This window comes from Battus philenor, unplaced genomic scaffold (assembly GCF_028537555.1).
Source record: "Battus philenor isolate CCGP_79_NKW_IND1 unplaced genomic scaffold, ilBatPhil1.0.hap1 SCAF_6, whole genome shotgun sequence".
Classification (NCBI taxonomy): Eukaryota; Metazoa; Arthropoda; class Insecta; order Lepidoptera; family Papilionidae; genus Battus; species Battus philenor.
Window position 1 is genome coordinate 16,159,156 of NW_027181726.1, and position 18,494 is coordinate 16,177,649.

The 18,494-nt window shown below is 35.8% G+C and overlaps 1 protein-coding gene across 1 annotated transcript; it reads right to left on the reverse strand.

Annotated features, from left to right (window-relative positions):
• Positions 1-505: 505 nt before the first annotated feature.
• On the reverse strand, positions 506-15,344 carry Hsepi (D-glucuronyl C5-epimerase). Its single transcript, XM_068773714.1, has 8 exons — positions 15,173-15,344; positions 9,800-9,917; positions 8,769-8,911; positions 7,038-7,613; positions 5,988-6,122; positions 4,574-4,758; positions 3,213-3,377; positions 506-1,182 (listed from the first exon to the last, which is right to left on the reverse strand). The coding sequence occupies exons 2-8, from the start codon at positions 9,906-9,908 to the stop codon at positions 816-818; spliced, it is 1,680 nt and encodes a 559-aa protein (XP_068629815.1). The 5' UTR covers positions 9,909-9,917; positions 15,173-15,344; the 3' UTR covers positions 506-815.
• Positions 15,345-18,494: the final 3,150 nt, after the last annotated feature.

Consider the following 18,494-nt stretch of genomic DNA (forward strand, 5'->3'; position numbering starts at 1 on the left):
AAGCTTAAATTAATACATATAATCGATGTTCCATATTTAAAATATTTACAGATCATAGTATAAATGTCCATCCATTTAAATTTGCGCATGTCGCTCGATCTTTGATTTTCTATATTAAACGTGCTTATACAACTATTATTGAATTCATAAGACTATATTTCATAAATAATGTATCTTTTTTTTTTTAAATAAACACTCACCACACTACTTAAGCTCAAATCTACAACGTAACTTTAAAAAAAAATTACGACATCCATTTAAAATCGATATCGGATGTGTAATCATACTAAAAATCGATTATTTTTTTAATAAATAAAATTAAAACATAAGAAAATGTCTCGTGCTAATATTCTAAAAAAATTAAATCAGTTTTAAAATCAAATTAGCAAGATGAACATTAATTTAAAATATTTTTTTTGCGTAGAAACTTATACTTTACAATAGGCAACATCAAGAAAAAGGTTGCCATAATTAAAAAGATTGTTATCAATATTGATATTTCTATTATCAAGGCAAGATTTTGAAATTTGAATATTCTTACAAAGGAATGCAATGTCTAGACTAAATTATATAACATTTAACATACATTAAATATATTCGAGCTCACTTGAGTGATATTTTCAAGACACACAGTGCCAGTGTTGCTATAACAATAAAAAAATTACCACTTGGTAATAAAGGCAAGTTGATAAACTTCCGTCAATCAGATCACAATGCTCTGTTTGACTATTGGCAAGTTTTAGGATCTACTTGATCGATGTTTTTCCAATCCCAGTTGTGGGATAATTTCATTGACTCTTTATACATTGTTTCGCTCAATTATGTGCTGCCCTTTTACCTTGCATGTACCCTTCCCATCGTTTAGCGGTGTCAATTAGTATTGGATCTGGATCCAAACCAGCAAGCAGGTAGAGTTGGTTAACATGGGTAGCGTGGTAATCCCATCTGGCTAGATTTGGGCTGGCGCCGAGAGTGAAGTGACGGAGGTCGTAGAAGCTGCCGCTACCCGTATCGAAAAGGGGTAGGAGTGTCTTCAGAGACGTCATTCCATCGTCGAACAACTTCTTAGCTAGAGATATGGAGTTCTCACCCTCTATTATGTGAAGGTCGTAGAGTCCCAGCAATGTGTAGATGAAGCCGTTGAGGACGAACAGCGGTGGGGTGGTGGGATACTCCTCGTACCTGTATTAAATGACCATGAATTCTTAAATTACCTTCTTTCCATTCTAGTGGGACGATGGCTGTCAAACTCTTATCCCGGTGAAGACGCTTCAAAAATAACCAGTCTTCCCAAAGGCATCATAGATTAGCGCTGTCACTCGACACTCATCGATATAATCTCTATCCATCGCATTCAGGGGACCAAGTTCGACTTCGAGTGCCGGTCTGGTGTAAAAATCAGGGAGGAATCAATAGCCTCCCTGATTAGAGAAGAAAAAACCAAAGAAGAGTTCCTCCTACTCTGTAGAAAATAATAAGCAAAGTAATAGATAAAAATAAAAGCTCATAAAAATGTAAATATCTAAAACCAATAAAAACGATATAAAACAAAGTGATAATGTAATAATTCTATATAATAATATAAATACAGAAAATGTAAAAGAGTAATGAGGGATGAATGAAAGGCGTTACAGAACGAAACGGAAAGACAGAAGAATTGTGGCAAGAATGAAAAGAACGAAAGATCATATGATGTATGAAAGAAGATAATGAAAATAAAAAAGTAAGTAAAAAATTAAATATATATGTAAACTAGTCCCTGTCCCACACTAGATACGAGAAAAAAAAATCTCTCATCATAGTGATAGTGTAACGAAGGTTCCAGGAGTAGCATAAATAACGCAAACTTTGCGACAGGCTATTCAAGATGGCAGAGCATGAGAGAATGGGGAACAAATTACCGTTGCAGTTACCAAGGTGCTACAAACCAATCGAAAGATTTAGTGGGTAGGGGGTTGAGTAGGATTTAACCTTCTAACTGCCAAGCTGGCAATGACTTCCCCAGGTGCCAAATGGAAATATCAAGTGTAGGCTTTCCATATGTGAAAATTTGGGATCTTTACATTCTATCAATGAATATAACACATTACGTATATCATTATGTACTGAGACCGCCGGCGACCTTCATAGCATTTAAAGGCAACAGAGTACTCGGTGTGCCATGAGGTCGCCGGCGGGTCACGTTTTTGTAACACAGAAAACACGATAGGTTTTCAAAGCCAGCTTTGAAATATGTATAAATTGTGAATTCAATACAAAGAAAGGTTTCTATATACATATTCTAATGTAAATTTTATATAAAAAGTGTGGCCGCCCGCGCTCTCATTGGCACCCATGGTGACCGCTTCTAAAACATGCTGCAAATCGTATACCATCCCGTGATCCAGTTGCTAGATGCCTAATGAAGCTAATAATTACCGGAGGGTCGGAAAAAAATAATATTCCTTAGATGTACAGTTGAAAAATTGTGAGGTAGCCGGCGGCCCTCGCGGCACCTATTGTTGGGTATCGTGAGGTAGCCGGCGGTCCTCATGGCACTTAAAAGGTTAAGAGTGCTCGAACTGGACCAGCTAGATTCGCTTGCTCATCATCAGGAACTCCACAGCTGGACATATGCTTGGCCCATAGATTACCACTAAGACCAGTTATAAAATATGACCTTACAGTTACATGATCTAACAACTTAGTTGCCGGTCTCGTGGCGACATGAGACGCTTAACGACCAGCTTTTAGGAGCCAGTAGCTTGAACACTTGAACTTTCTTACTGGCGAACTAATGGTTTTAAGTAATCTTTTATTAATTTTTTTCATTGCGCCTACAATATGAGTACGAGATAGGTTACCCCAAGTGCCAAAAAACGCAAGACCTGGCACACCGAAAAAAAATTCTTTCGCAGTGCCGGTCTCGCGCCGGTGCGTGATATTTTTGAATTATTTTTTTTTTAATTACCTTATATATGCAAATTGTACCCAATTTGAATTCCTTTTAAATAAATAAATGACAAAGAAGAAAGCTGGCTTCTGATTGATCCTCATGTTCAAGATACTTGTCCAACGTGATCCTGATGGAAGGACGTTTTACCCTGAGCTTTCTCTGATCTGCAGATAACACAAAGCCACACTAAAGACCAGTATAGATGGCGTGATGTTGTGAATAAAATTTTACGAATATGGTCGCAGTTTATTATGAGGGAAGTAAGAATTGCACTCACCACACGTATTTGTTCATCCAGAGCGCCTTGACACCTCCATCGTGGCTTGGCACGTCGAGGAGTAGGAGAGCTCGCTGAGCTGCTTTCAGGTACTTCGTCTGCCCGCTGCGGTGGTACGCGCGCGACAGCACCGATATCCCATGACCCTGGCTCATCGCCGAGTGCCTGGTGATGAATTATCTTTATTCTCATCACCACGATCAACCGTCAAGTTAAAGCCATGACGAGCCTCACCAGATTAGACTTGATCTAAGTAAGAAAAGGACCAATATTTAGCCACTTCCGCACATGCAGTGGTATTAGCATAACTCCTGAAGATGCCCCGTGGAGAGGTGAAACACGTGTTGTGTGATTTGTTGGTGGCGGTTGTGTGATTCGCATTGTTTGCCGCATACGCATTTATCAGCGGGCTGGCGGGCGGTGCACTTTGTTGCACGACTACCACTGCATGTGCGGAAGTGGCTAAATATTGGTCCTTTTCTTACTTAGGATGGACTTCCGCATGGTAACGCCTGATTCCATTAAATAGACTTGATCTTATAGACCTTTTTTATTTGTTACAACTGGGGGTAGTTTTAGAAAAAGTAGCACTGGTTTTTACTCATATTTTGCATTTGCATTTGCGAGAAAAAGGTTTTTATTTGTCATTGAATTGCACAGCTATAGACGATGTGAAAAGATTGATCTATACAGGGTGATTTTTTTATGGCCCCCGCTATTGGGATCCTCTCGTACCCCCTATCTTGTGTGGGACAGGGACTATTCAACATTATTTAATTTCTTTACATATTTTTTTTATTTTCATTATCGTCTTTCGTACATCGTACGATCTTTCGTTCTTTTCATTCTTGCCACAATTCTTCTGTCTTTCCCTTTCGCTCTGTAACACCATACAGGGTGTTTTTAAATGGGTGAGCTCTTGCACCTATTTCCAATCACCTTCTATGAAGTCATCACTCTAAAGCTCTATTAGAATACGACAGGCCAGTACCTTCTGGCAGTGCACTCTGCATAAACAGATGGTACCGAATTTTGACAACGTTTTTTCTTAAAAGCAATCATCCTATATAAAGTGATCGCTCTGAACTTTTATAGATGGTAAACGATAATCAATTTTAATATTTAATTTATCTTATACCTTGATATATATCTTGATATTACTATGTTATATATTATTTCTGAAACCATTAATTTTTACACAGGATGTACCATAATACGAATAATGGACTGTAAATGAGCTATAATTTTACACCTTAAAAGCTTTTACATGTATAACAAATCATCCTGTATATTTTTTGTTTATATCAGACGTTTTTATCATTTACTTTCTAGTATTAAAGAAGCAAGGTCCTGGTGCTCACCATCCAGGGCGAAGGTCCGAGGCTCGTGGGGCGACGTGCCGGCGCGCCGCCACGGGCCAGCCGCCGCGCGCGCGCTGCCGCCCCACCAGCCAGTCAGCTGCGGCGAAGAAGTGCGCCATATGCTCGCTGCTGGACACCCTCACGCCTCCCACTGCTCCAGAACCGCTCAGGATCAGGCTCGAGATCTGTGATGAAAATTATCAAATATATCACCTGTGATGTGGAAAAACGTTTATTTAATTATTAAAACAATTTGTGCGCGGAAAATGAATAATTCGCCTACGCGCGGCTGCGCATCGCACCATGGCTCAATTCCGACTCTCTGAGAACTCCAACGGCCGCGGGCGCACGTGCTGCGTCTTGGCTACCTGCCAAGACGCAAGCAAGAGCGCGTATAGAGCACGCCGTGCGAGTGAGCGAGACGAGTGGGCGAGACGAACAAAAGGTTAAGCGTTGTGACGACGTCCGCGGGAACTTTCACATCTGGCGGCTTTTTATATAGCAATATTATTACACACCCTATTTATTAACTGTACACGCGTGACTTCATTCGTGTGGAATGTATAATTTTTTTTTTATTCAAGATATTTTTTTAAATAAAAGCCTAAATTACTCCTTATTACATTACCTACCTGCCAGTATAAGTCTTGACAAAATCGGTCCAGACATTTCAGAGATTAGATGGAATAAAGAGACGGACAAAAATTTTTTAAAAAGTGTAATTTCTTTATAATTATTATATAATTATTTACAAACACGTTAAAAACTGCAACATAACAATTAAACTTAAAAAGAGCACTACACTTAATGTAAATGTGAAGTATTGTATATGTGCAACATGTGTTTTTTTTAATAAATAAGTTTTAAAAATAATCTAATATATAAAATTTCCATGTCACAATGTTAGTTACCGTACTCCTCCAAAACGACTCGACCTATTTTTACCAAAATTTTATATGCGTATTCAGTAGGTCTGAGAATCGGCTACTATCTATTTTCCATACCCCTAAGTGATAAGGGTGGTCCACCCCTAATTTTTTTTTAATTTTTTGACAATTTTTTTGGTTTTTATTAAATTATGATACAGCATACAAAAATACATATAACCCTAAATTTTCACTCCTCTACGATCAACCCTTTTTATTTGTAAATTAAAAACATTATTGTTTTTTGCAAAACAACGTTTGCGGGATCAGCTAGTATATATATATATATATATATACTAGCTAGTATATATATATATATATATAAATATATATATGTATATATATATATATATATATATATATATAAACAACAGTGGTTTAATGTTCAAAAAGGGGTAATAATTTTAACATTGTCAAGTTGTCCAAAAAAAAAGTCAATAAAAAGTTTTGAAACAAAAAAGTTTTACTTTTAAATGAATACAACGCACCTTGAACTTGTTCCTTGGCGACTTTCGCTTCGGTCGATCCTGGAACGCCCATCCCTTCTGCATGTCGATGATCAGATCCCTTGTTATTCGACGCCATTTTATTTCTGTACCGATACCGTGATAAATGTGGTCGTCCTGAGCGATTTAAAAATTCCAATATGAGCAATCAGGAATGAAAAGATCTGTAGAAAAGTCACAAACGTGGCTATTATGGTACATAATAGATATCTTCAGGAGAGGCCTATACCTTGCAGATGGCGTCTATGGGGTGTAACAATGACAATGATAAATTAATGTCTGATATTGACATCTTCTATTTCTATTTAATGGAATCAGGCGTTACCTCGCGGAAGTAAGAAAAGGACCAATATTTACACAGAGTATTACACAGAGTCAATCTCTCTCAAGTCTGTGTTTGGCACTAATCGGTGTAACATAACTCCTGAAGATGCCCCGCGAAGAGGTGAAACAAGTGTTGAGTGGTTTGGCGGTGGCGATTGTGTGATTCGCATTGTTTGCTGCATGCGCATTTATCAGCGGGCTGGCGGGCGGCGCATTTTACTGCACGACTACCACTGCATGTGCGGAAGTGGCTAAATATTAGTCCTTTTCTTATCTTCTATTTCATTAGAAAATATAAATTAATGTGACATATTTCAGAGTGATTACTTTATTCAGTGTGATACAGACAAACGACACGGGTAGCTGGATCCAGGTCGCTTTTTACCTCTCCTTGTTGGAAATCTCTGGGAGAGACCCATGCCCAACAGTGGGTGTCTTACGTCTGAAATAATGATGTAATTTGACAAACCTATTTTCAATTGGCTTTGACTCTACAACTTTTATATATATATAGGCGCTGGTACACATCGGGAAACCAGTCCAGTGGAAGCCGGCTAACTCCGGCGCTGGTAACGGAAGGGTTATCAAAGGTATTATTGACCCAAAATTTGTTGTTTTTTCAATTAAATAACCAATAACATTTTTCGAATATTATCAATAAACTGTGTTTGAAAGCTAGTAACCTGTTTTACAAATAAAACCACTTACCTGAGCGTAAATCAGCTGATTTGTCGTTACATAATGTAGATAAACTGTATCCTTCTTATCCTTGTTCTGCAGCACCACGGTCATCGAGGAGTTCGGCTTAAACTTCACGTCCAAGCTCAGAACGAAGTCTTGACTTATGTTCACTTTTAACCACACCTGACTTGATGCATGCTCGGACGTGGAAAACCTAAGCACCTTCGACTTCAACTCCTGGTCGTACTCTCTCGAGATTGACGCGTCTTTGCTAACAATCCAGTTTTCTAGAACCTTCTCGCCGTCGTCTAAAACCCTTACCCTTGGTTCTGGTTCTGTGATATTCTTGCTGTAGTGCGCCAGACCGAACTGGGCTATCTGGGTTGGGTAGAAGAACCCACGAGGTTCCCATTGAGTTGACACTGGAACTCCTTCTATTCCGCTGATGCATTTGACGCGTTCCCGGACCTCCACGTTGTAGTTCTCAAAAGTCGTGAATGTTCCTCTCGGGTCGTACTTCTTCTTTGGATGGTAGATCTTGCTGTAACTGTGAGACCATTCGAACTTTTCTACTCCTTCCGTGGTCGTTATCTTGCCATAGACCTGATATGGTGATATACAGGATGATTGATTATTGCTTTAAACATGTAATCATACAACTTATACACACTGCCGTCCAAAAATTTGAAAGCACATCTGTTATTGGCCAAAACGAAACAACACCTGCTATGGGCGGTAAAAATTGTAATGAATGTTATCTTTGCAGATTTTTACTATTGTGTACATATTCATAAAGGGATCGTCGGCTCTCATTAGACATGTTTTACCAATTTTATAGATTTTGACGAAACACTTGTTTTATGACTTATGACTACGGTTGCATTCTTTTGTGGTTCGAAGTGTTCCTGTCGGTGTTATTTTTTTATTTAACTTTTTTGGGTCCTGTTTAGTCGCATTTGACTATTGTTACGCGCAAGTTGTGACATTAACATTATCTGTGTTCGGAAATTATTGAATACAGCTTATCCCGCATTTTTTCTTTTGAAAATGGCAAAACGCAAGCAAATCACGCTTGAACAGAAAAATACTATTTGTATGCTTCGAGAGAAAGGATACAGTGAACGTCAAATTGCAGCATGGCTTAGAATTTCCTGCAAAGGTGTTCACTACAATCTTGCAAGAAAAAAAGAAACTGAAACAAACGCTGACAGAAAAAGGACAGGCAGGCCTAAGACAACTACTCAAGAGGATAACTTCATCATGGTTCTGTCACACAGAGACACAAGTTACTGCAACAGCGAGAAACGCCCGTCTCAGTTCCTTCTGTTAAACAACGACTTCTGGCTGTGGATCTGTGAGGATCTGTTGCTTCTAAAAAGCCCAAATTAACATTTCGACACAAGAAAAATAGACCAGAATGGGCAGACACATGGAACAGACACATAGACAAACTGGAATACATATCAATGGGAAAATGTTCTATGGAATGATCGAAATTTCAGATTTTTCGATCCAATAGACGTGTGTTTGTACGCCTATCAAAAGAAGAAAAAGCTTCCTAACCGTGTACAGTGCCAACAGTGAAACATGGTGGGGGTAGTATGTTGGTCTGGAAATACCTTGGAATTTTATATCAGTACAAGTAATTGAAGATAGCTAAATTTCATTTTATTTTGTTTTATCTTGCTGCTTTAAAACTTTTGGACGGTAGCGTATATATATTTCAGCCTGTACAATAAATAATATTATATTAAATACCTCGAAGTACTTATGTATGAAGGAGAAGGGCAGATATATCTGGTCGTTTTCGCGGCGGCAGGCGACTGAATACTCTCCATTGATAACGCACTCTATCTCCCCCGATACTCTCTCTGACAGCGCGTTAGACAGCACCGAGCCAACTGAAATCATATCTAGATTACTTATATAAATAATACATTGTGTGCTATGGCAGAATTCGAATTTCAAATTAAAATTATTCCTGTTTATTCATATGCCCAACCTTATTTTTTTATTTTATTACATCCTTTATTATACTTGCATATTGCAAGAAAGTGTGATTTATTAAACAATTACAATATTCAAAGCACATACAGTAATACCCCGCTTTACGCGAGGGATACGTTCCAAAAAAAATCGCGTTAACTGTAATTCGCGTATAACGAGGTTTATGATTAAACATAGTCAAAAAGTATTACAAAAAAATACAAATCATTTTAATCAATCACTTTAATTCTAGGAACACTTTATGCAACACATACTCTTATTTTTTACGGAAAAATACATCTATTGTCTTTTGGGTAACGTTTTGTTTACGTTCTTGTAAAATATGTTCATAACACCCAACACTGTTTTTAATTGTTTGACAGATGGTAAAGACACCATAGAGAAGTTGATGACTACATTATATTTATACGCACTCTTTCGCGTAATTCGAGGCATTTGAGCGCGAAATTTGCAATTCGCGTTTTAGTGAAACCGCGTATAACGAGGTCGCGTAAAGCGGGGTATACTACTACTGTATTAAAAGTAGATTGTCGCCTGATTGTTTTGATATCATTTAGGCTATATCTGACAAAGTGTACATGTAAAAATCTACATTGTTAAACTTTATTAAGACGTGTTTTTGTGGAGTTTTTTCCTGCTTCTTATACACAGCTATAACACATTGCGAAGCACAGTAGAGTTAAAAATAAAATAGATAAAAAAGTTGTTTATCAATAAGAGTTGTATAAAAGATCTAACGTTGAATAAACGAGTTCTTCATCAGGGACTGTATGAATACATACTTGGTCTACGTGAGAGCTCCCCGCAGCGACTCCAGAAGAGAGTGAGAATGAGAACTCCAAGGCACAGCGTCGCCAGCGCCGTGCGCATGTTCACTCGCACCAGCATCATTGTGCTGTCCTTAATAAAAAAAAATACATATGAATAAACTCTTGTAATAGACCTGGAAACTAAATAGAGGATAAAAGACAACATTTTTTAAAAATAAGGTTAAAAAAAGAGAATTTTTTTATTAAATAAGTGCCACTATAAACCACAGACTAAAAAATACTTCGGCCATAAGTTCTCCTTTATAAACAGATTTATATTTAATAATTTATTCATACCCAACAATATTAATTCCATATTTATTTTACAGAAAACATCTGGACAAGCTATTTATAAATTAAAATCTAGATTCCTCAGGAGATGTATTTAAAAAAAAACTGGTATTCAATTGCTTCGCAATACACAATTAATAACATATTAATGAACCTCCGTAATTTGCAATCTTATATGACAAATAATGACACTGCATAAATATAAGAAATAAAAATAAACTTATAACACCCGAATTTTGTCCTTTAAAAGATAATAAATCATTCATGGGTATGGTTGTACATATATATAAGAAAGTTATGCAAGATGTCATATACATAAGATTATATTGTTAAATAAATCTTATTTAAAATTGATCTAAATGTGTAGAACTTGATTTGTTGACTCATTTTCATGGTTGATATTAAAATATACACATGAAAAATTTGTTAAATTTAATTTTAAAAAGCAACTGTTGAGCTTCTTGCTGGCTCTTTTTAACACATCAGCGTTTAAACTGGTGTTGGCTTAGGTTATAATGTTAAAATAATCGTTTCAAAACACATATTAATGCCTATTTGAATAATTATATAATACCCGGCGATAAATATTGCACATCGACCTTTGAAAAGAAACAATTGGCTAATTTCGACTACGTAGATCACTATCTCTGTCCCACACTACCTATGTGACGTTATGTCAGTCGTTGTATTTCGTACGACAGAGGTAACGCTCTACGGAGCCGAAATTAACCGATTATCTCTTTCCAAAGGTCAATGTGCAATATTTATTGCCAAGTACTGTATTTTGAATTTTATTTCACAAAAAATACAGATTTAGAAGTAAGGATAGATCAGGAGTTCTCAAACGACGAGTCATCCACAAATCTATCGTTTAGGGCATATTATGTTATTCAATGCATGAACAAAAAATCAAAGCACACAAAACATATAAATCTTTTTTTGTACTGTGATATCATAGAATGTATTTGACATTAACTTGATAAGTGTCTCCGATAATAAAAGTCACATCCAAAATTTAAAACCTCCCATTTACACATCACCTTAATACGATAAATTTAATTAGTAATTTCACTAAAGAATCTTGCCAATATAACAATTGCATACATATATATGGAGTATCAATTAGGTCAAGCTTAATTAATGGAAAGAGACCTAAGTTAAGCACCTTTCTTTGAAGGCTTTTGGATATCTATGCTTAATATTTGTTTGTACCTCAACATTTATAATTAAAACCCAATGCTAAGATCGTTAGAATAATCTATAACATGGACATAGTCTCGCAGCAGCGTAATTTATCATATATCTTATAAAGTTTTTGTCTTTAAAAGATATATGATAAGTTACCCTGTCAAAATTAAGACAAAAAGCAGTACATAAATACCAAACATAGTGAAGCTGTACATGCCAATTATCATCACCATCATTTTATTACATAGATTTCCAAAAATACCGGTTGGAAGTGACTTGCCTCCACTCTCTCTTGGTGACTTTAACAACTTCCCATCCCTGGTCTTCATTCTAGAAACTTAAGGTCCTAGAGCAGTGTTTCCTAACATAGGGCGACACAACATGGAAGCAATTTGAAAGTAGACACGACAAAATTTAACCTACTCGCTTAGTTAAAAATTATATGTAAGAAAAGGATCAATATTTAGCCACTTCCGCACAAGTCGTCGTACAACAAAGTGCAAGGCCGCCAACCCGCTGATAAATGCGTATGCGGCAAACAATGCGAATCACACAACTGCCACCGTCAAATCACTCAACGCGTGTTTCACCCCTCCACGAGGCATCTTCAGGAGTTATGTTACACTGATTAGTGCCAAACACAGAGTCTGACTCTAAGTTGGGGAAGTGGCTAAATATTGGTCCTTTTCTTACTTAGGATGGACTTCCGCAAGGTAACGCATCAGGCGTTCCATTAAATATTTAAAAACTATATGTTACATAGGGGGGTGCAAGAATTTTAAAAATTCTCAGGTAGGGCATCTCCAACTTACCAATAGATATATATTCATAAAAAATTGATATTATGGTTATACTCACCAAGACCACGAAAATCCACAAACAAACAATAACACACACCAAACTATGTTAAAATTATATTCAGCACAACCCAATCAATTCATAAGTAATATGTTCTATATATCTTCTTTTATAAATAAAAGCAATTAATATTTAAGATATCTTATTGCTTGTACTATATCAAAGAACATCACATAACCAACTGATGATTTTATTCAGTTGATGTGACCTCAACAAGCGTGACATAATGACTTACTAAATATAACACCAAACAGGATGTTGTGGAAGCAATTTGTAGAAGGAAACAACAAATTTACATACTTATAAACATTAATGAACTTCTCATGCAATATTTAGAGTTTGCATTGCAATTTATGTATACACTGTTCAACATAATCATAAATCTGTTCTTTTCACTTTTAATTATACCTTCCTAAGCCTAATTCTACCCTGAAAGCAGATCCTAGTGGACCTCTTTTGATACATTTATATAAAAAACCATAAAGGATCCCTAAAAATATGATGATGACATTGAAAGGTATAATTCACAGAACTAACCATTCTCTAGGAAACAAATATACCCAAAGGCCGAACAACTATGGTGTTTGTAGTTCAGAGGTCAGACATGACCCTATGGCAAGTAAACTAAGTAAAGAAGTGGATATTGAAAGAAAGAAAAATAAATGTGGAGGGAGCCAAAAATTTAAAAAAATAGAACTAAAAATAAATGTAAATAAAAATTAGTCAATACTGCGATACCATAAGAGGAAAGATAGGAAGGAATGCAATGAAAGACGGATGATGTATAAGTGATGGAAAGATAGATATTGTAAAGGACCAAAAAAAAGTACGAAAGAAGTTTATGGACAATAGAAGGATAATGAGAACAAAAAAATTTTAACTGAAAAAATTAGTTACTCAAATATGAAATGTAGTGTGCCTACCCATCACTTTGTAAGGGAGACGAGAGATCCCAAAAACGGGAACTGCAACCTGGTCAATCAAATAATTAGGAATATTCATAGTAAATTTGTAATCAGCGAAAGTAGAAGCGAGGGGTATAACAGTGAAATTTCTCTATAACCTGATAAAGAATTTGGACATGTCAGAACCAAACATCAGCTCATTTCTAATACAGGCTTCAAAAGCAGCATCACCAACTAAATATTCAATGATCCTACATTAAAAATTGGTTAGATGGATAAAGCAGTCTGATTGGTGCAGGTGAACATATATGCAGTTCAATAAGGTCTCTTTAACCTGGTATAGGGGTTGCCAGCCTCAAGGACCCAATCCCTCTTCCTACCACTCTTTGAACCCAATATCCATACAACATAACCAAATGCTAAGAAGTAACATCTTGTCACTTTTGGCATGTTTAGTGACACACCGAAGCATACTAGGATGGTTCAGCATTGAGGGTGCTTATTGTAATTAAATTTAGGTGAGCTCAACGGTTCCTTGGAAACCTTAGCATTGATGATATTGCACTCCATCTAAAAGGACCAAGACTAGATTTAATTTGAATTGGATCTACATAGTTGAATGAGATGTCTCATCACGGAAAGTGATTTAAACCAATATAAATTAAACCTTTTGAGGTTAAATTTATATTCTTTTAGAAATGAACTGCTAAACAATTCTTGCATGAAAACTGTTGACACTGACATGATATTGTCAAATAAAACACACCCATTTAAACAAATATAATTCATTTCGCATTATAAAGAAACAATGAACATAAATAGTTTTTTTTTTTTTTTTTAATTAAAATCATCTTTCCCTTTGATGAGTTAGATTAATACTTTCATCACTAATTGTGTCTGTTCTTTTACTTGAAACTCGCAGTCCAAATGCATAACAGGTATCAAGACAAAATGATTGAGCGCTTTGCACCATGTAGCAGTCAAATGGTAAAATAAGCCTTCTGGCTAATTGTAAAATAAGAAATAAAAACTCAAAGCAAGATATTAAAAAGTACCAATTTTTGTTTCCATACATTCACCAAATGAAAGCAATTGGGTTGTAGAAAAAACTTCTCCATAAAAGAAATTGTTACTAGAAAACAAACTTCTACTTCATCAAGTCACACTTAACCTAATGTTGGCCTAAAACAACTATTAGTGAGGCTCAAAAAAAACTCAAATATGCGAGTATTTAAATAACCAAAATAAATTGCTGTAAATTAAAAACGCTCTATGGTTTGTGACTAAAGAAAAATTGCAAATGTGTATAGTATGAGAGAAAATAGATGCAAGGATAGAATCCTGGACCACACAACTTACACCTAAACTAATTCAGAAGTATGATGCAAAACTCCACAAGATAAAGGTAATTACAGATGTAAAATTGATTCCAGGCAGGATTTGCTGCATAATCACATACAAGTGTTTTTGTTCTGTGTGTATATACAGATACTTTTAATATAACAGGATAGAAATGCACTGAATTTAATGTTTAAATTATAAATAAATGTTTATCAATAACATATTTGGTTTTTTAAAGATGGCATGAAATATTTCATTTCCTTTATGTTTGTTTACAATGTGTTTACTTTATAAGGTAAACTGTATTCCTGTTCCAACACATTCAATGTCTACATTAAAACAAAACAAATATACACTTTTTTATTATAATAACAGGGGATGGTGATGAATTCCAGACATTACACCGCTTATCGTATACAAAAGAATGATGTGTGGACAATTTGTTATTTTCTTGGTTAGTTATTGTATTATGATCAATTTACGCGGAATTTATTTAAGATCTAAGCAATTAAAGAAATGTATAAATCATAATGTAACCGCTAGTAAATTATTTATATATCTTAAATGTTATTTTAAATATGGAAGTTTTGAACAGACGTTGTTTTGGCAGTGAAATCTTTACAGTAATGTTTGTGTGGGTGTCATCATTATATTTAGATAGATTTAATTTATAATTTATATAAAGATGTGCAACGTGTATGTGTTCAGAGTTGATAGGTTAAAATAACATTTGTTTGAACAGTTGGAATAAATGTATACGTACTTTTAACTAAGTAACAGTTGTCCATTCGTCTCGCTGTTTTTAATAATTCAACCCATGGTTTCACTTAAAATGTCAAGCGTGTGCACCGTGAGAGTATTCATAATGTAAAAATGACTAAAAGTTTGTTTTTATGTAAAGAAAAACTAACTTTCACAAATATTTTCTCGCAGTAACTAATTCATGAAGCTAGCAATCGGTCAGCAAACCGAAATGCAGTATTTTTGATGTTGATTGACATTGACGTAGTAATCTTTTGAGGTTGCCATTTAAAAAGTTAGAATATGTTTTACTTGCTGAATAACAATCTGGTTTGACTTGTTTGATATTGTCATAAATAAATTAAATTTAACACCATATTACGCTCAGGATAACCATAAAATGTAATGATACCAATTTTTATTGCTGAATTGATTTACCTTGTATATATTATAAAGTAAATAATATTGCATTATTTTCTTAAATTAAACAATTATGAGATGCATAATAACATTACTTCATATATTTCAATAGTAAGCAATATTAGTAATTGCTGTTGTATATAACATTACAGGGAATTTCGGAGTAATTTTTATTTTGCATCTATATGCTCAAATATTTACATTCTACGTGACACTACACATCTAACTTATAAAATGCGAATTCCGTACCGCTCTTTGATCTAATATTCTGTAAGTGATTGCAATCGCTCATCGAATCCAATGGAAACCTTTTAACCCACTTCAAATGGTCGATGACTTGTTAACTCTAGTAGAGTCGTTATTGCAACTATGCAATACACAAATGAACTTGTTTTATTTGAAAAGGTGGCGTTTTTATAAAACATCACGATACATTTGAGTGCTTAAAAAGAATTCTGTTTTGAATGGTGTATAGACTTAAATATATTTTTATCGAGCATTCAGTAGTTTTTAGATATATTCCATCAACATTATAAATATATTAGCATTTAACACATTTATATTAGGGTAATAATTAAATAATGGCAAAAGTGATATTTCAAGATTAGTAGTTCTATACCTATAACTAATTTACATTAAAGCAAAAATTTTGTTTTATTTTGAACATTTCTACAGATTGTAAAGAGAAATGTTCTACGCTTACAGTGTTCTGAATTACACTATTCGATTTAACGTAGGAAATTTTTTTTAGTATTAATATTTTGAAGTCAAACATATTTGAATATAGATAAAATATTTTTTTTTTATTTTTTTAAAGATATTTGAAAATTAAAATAGAAATAAAACGCTTACTTCCCATTATATTTCTGAATGGTCTAAAATATTTTTATGACAATATAAAGTGTACTGTTGATTGATTCTATCCCTCTTACAATCTATATAAAACGAAAAAAACTAATACTAGAGAGGCTGACAGCTTCCCTATGTCCTGGACACGAAAAACAATGTCAATAAGCTAAAAAAAATTTATTAGGCCTAAAGATCACCGAAGTTACCGACACAATTTATAGACTAAAAAATCTTAATTCAATAATGATGAACGAATGTGAAAAAGACTGCAGTAATAGATAGCTAAAGAGAAAACTTTGCTCTCATCTACCCAAGAAAAGTCATTCATTATAATTTCAGATGTAAGTTGTCGTCCACAACTGGATATAAGCCTTTCCCATTGAACCGGGTGGAAACGGCCTGTCATCATCTGACCTATTTATGGGTGAACGTTCTATACTGTGCTTTCCCGTTCGTGGTTTCCACCCCTAAACCTTAACTCCTCAGTGGTGATCAGTTCTACACTGTATTTCGCCTACCCACTGTATAACCACTAGGCTATATTGGTTATTTTCTTTCGTCTAAGTATCTCATTATTCTTGACTTGATCTTGGCTCATTAAACAACTGTGACTTGCTTGCCATGACGCCATTACTGCGAAATCATGTTTCTATCCTTTTTAAAATACGAATATTTGCTACGTGGAAAAAATATACCGAATTAAATAATTTCACTTAAAAATGTCTGAATACAGTTAGTGGTATAAAGTTAAAAGTAATACAAAGCAGCCTTTAGAAAATTTGGGGTAATTAAATAAAGAACAACATTCAAAATATTGAATTATTATAGAATTGCACAGAGCAATTATTAGTTTGACAAGGACGATGTGGGGGAACACCCGCGAGCGGTGTTTCTATTAAAGAAACGTAATTAACATAAACGAATCAGCGGAGATAAGATGTAAGCCGAACTGCTAACTGGGTTTGATTCAATTTTCCAGTTCGTTATACGTTGTTTGCCTCGGCATACGTAAATACGGCCGCTGCCATCCCAAATGCAATCGCAGACGCTTGTTATATTATTAAATAAGCAAACTATTGAACCAATTTCGCCTCTAAGCGAATGCGATTTAGTCGATATTAGTGCGAATAATGGGGTATTGTGAGGGTGCCGGAGGAGGGAAGGAGGTCACCGCGCGGAAAGTGGGTCAGGGCGGATGCACCGGAGCTCGGGAGCGTTCGGGCAGCTTCGGAACGCTTCGGGGTTGGTCGGCGGCGCATGCGTGCGGAGGGCATCGATCGCCGCCCACGCGGTGTCCTCTCGAGTGGTCCGCGAGTCGCGACGCGAGCCCCGGGCTGTGCCCCACGACGATGGCGGCGTGAGCGCGCGCCCGCGGCCTCCGGCGGTCATGCCGCGATGGCCAGAGAGGTAACCGTGACGCGTTCGACCCAACACTCCCTCATCAATGGTTATTATCCTGCGCCCTCCCGGCTTGGAGGACCAGCCCAACCCATCACCGGTCTTTCAGTGCAACCCAGAGTGATCGCCGGTGCTAGGACCTGCCCTGGCTTTGCCGCAGCCAGCGTCCCGCTCTCGCGCAATGCTTGTCGTATAGCGGCGTCTCGTTCTGCCGTAGCCAGTTGCACATGCAACGTGCATTATTCAAAATCCGTGCCAGATTAACCGGCGAGCTCGTGTGCGGATCCTTTCGGTCGCCATCGATTTTGTAGCAACGCGAAAAAAATTAGGTCATGTTTACACGTTAACTTTGGGGGCCATAAAATAAACACTCTTTTTATTTTTTGGTATTTTTTAAATAAAAAATAATATTTGTGGTAATACTTTATTTTCAATTAAAAAAAATACGAATTTATCATTAAAATTTTGGATCTATACTTCTGTACAAAGCACAAAATAATAATACTAATTATTTTACTAAAACTTTATTAATAACTAAAAATATTTGCGTGTGTTCTATGGTACCGAATATAGTTGGTTTGCGGCATTTTGCGGCTCTAAAAGCCGTTCATAGAATCTTATCACTTAGTAGTTATTTTTAATGTCCATACCAGAAAATGGTTTTACCGCGTAAAACA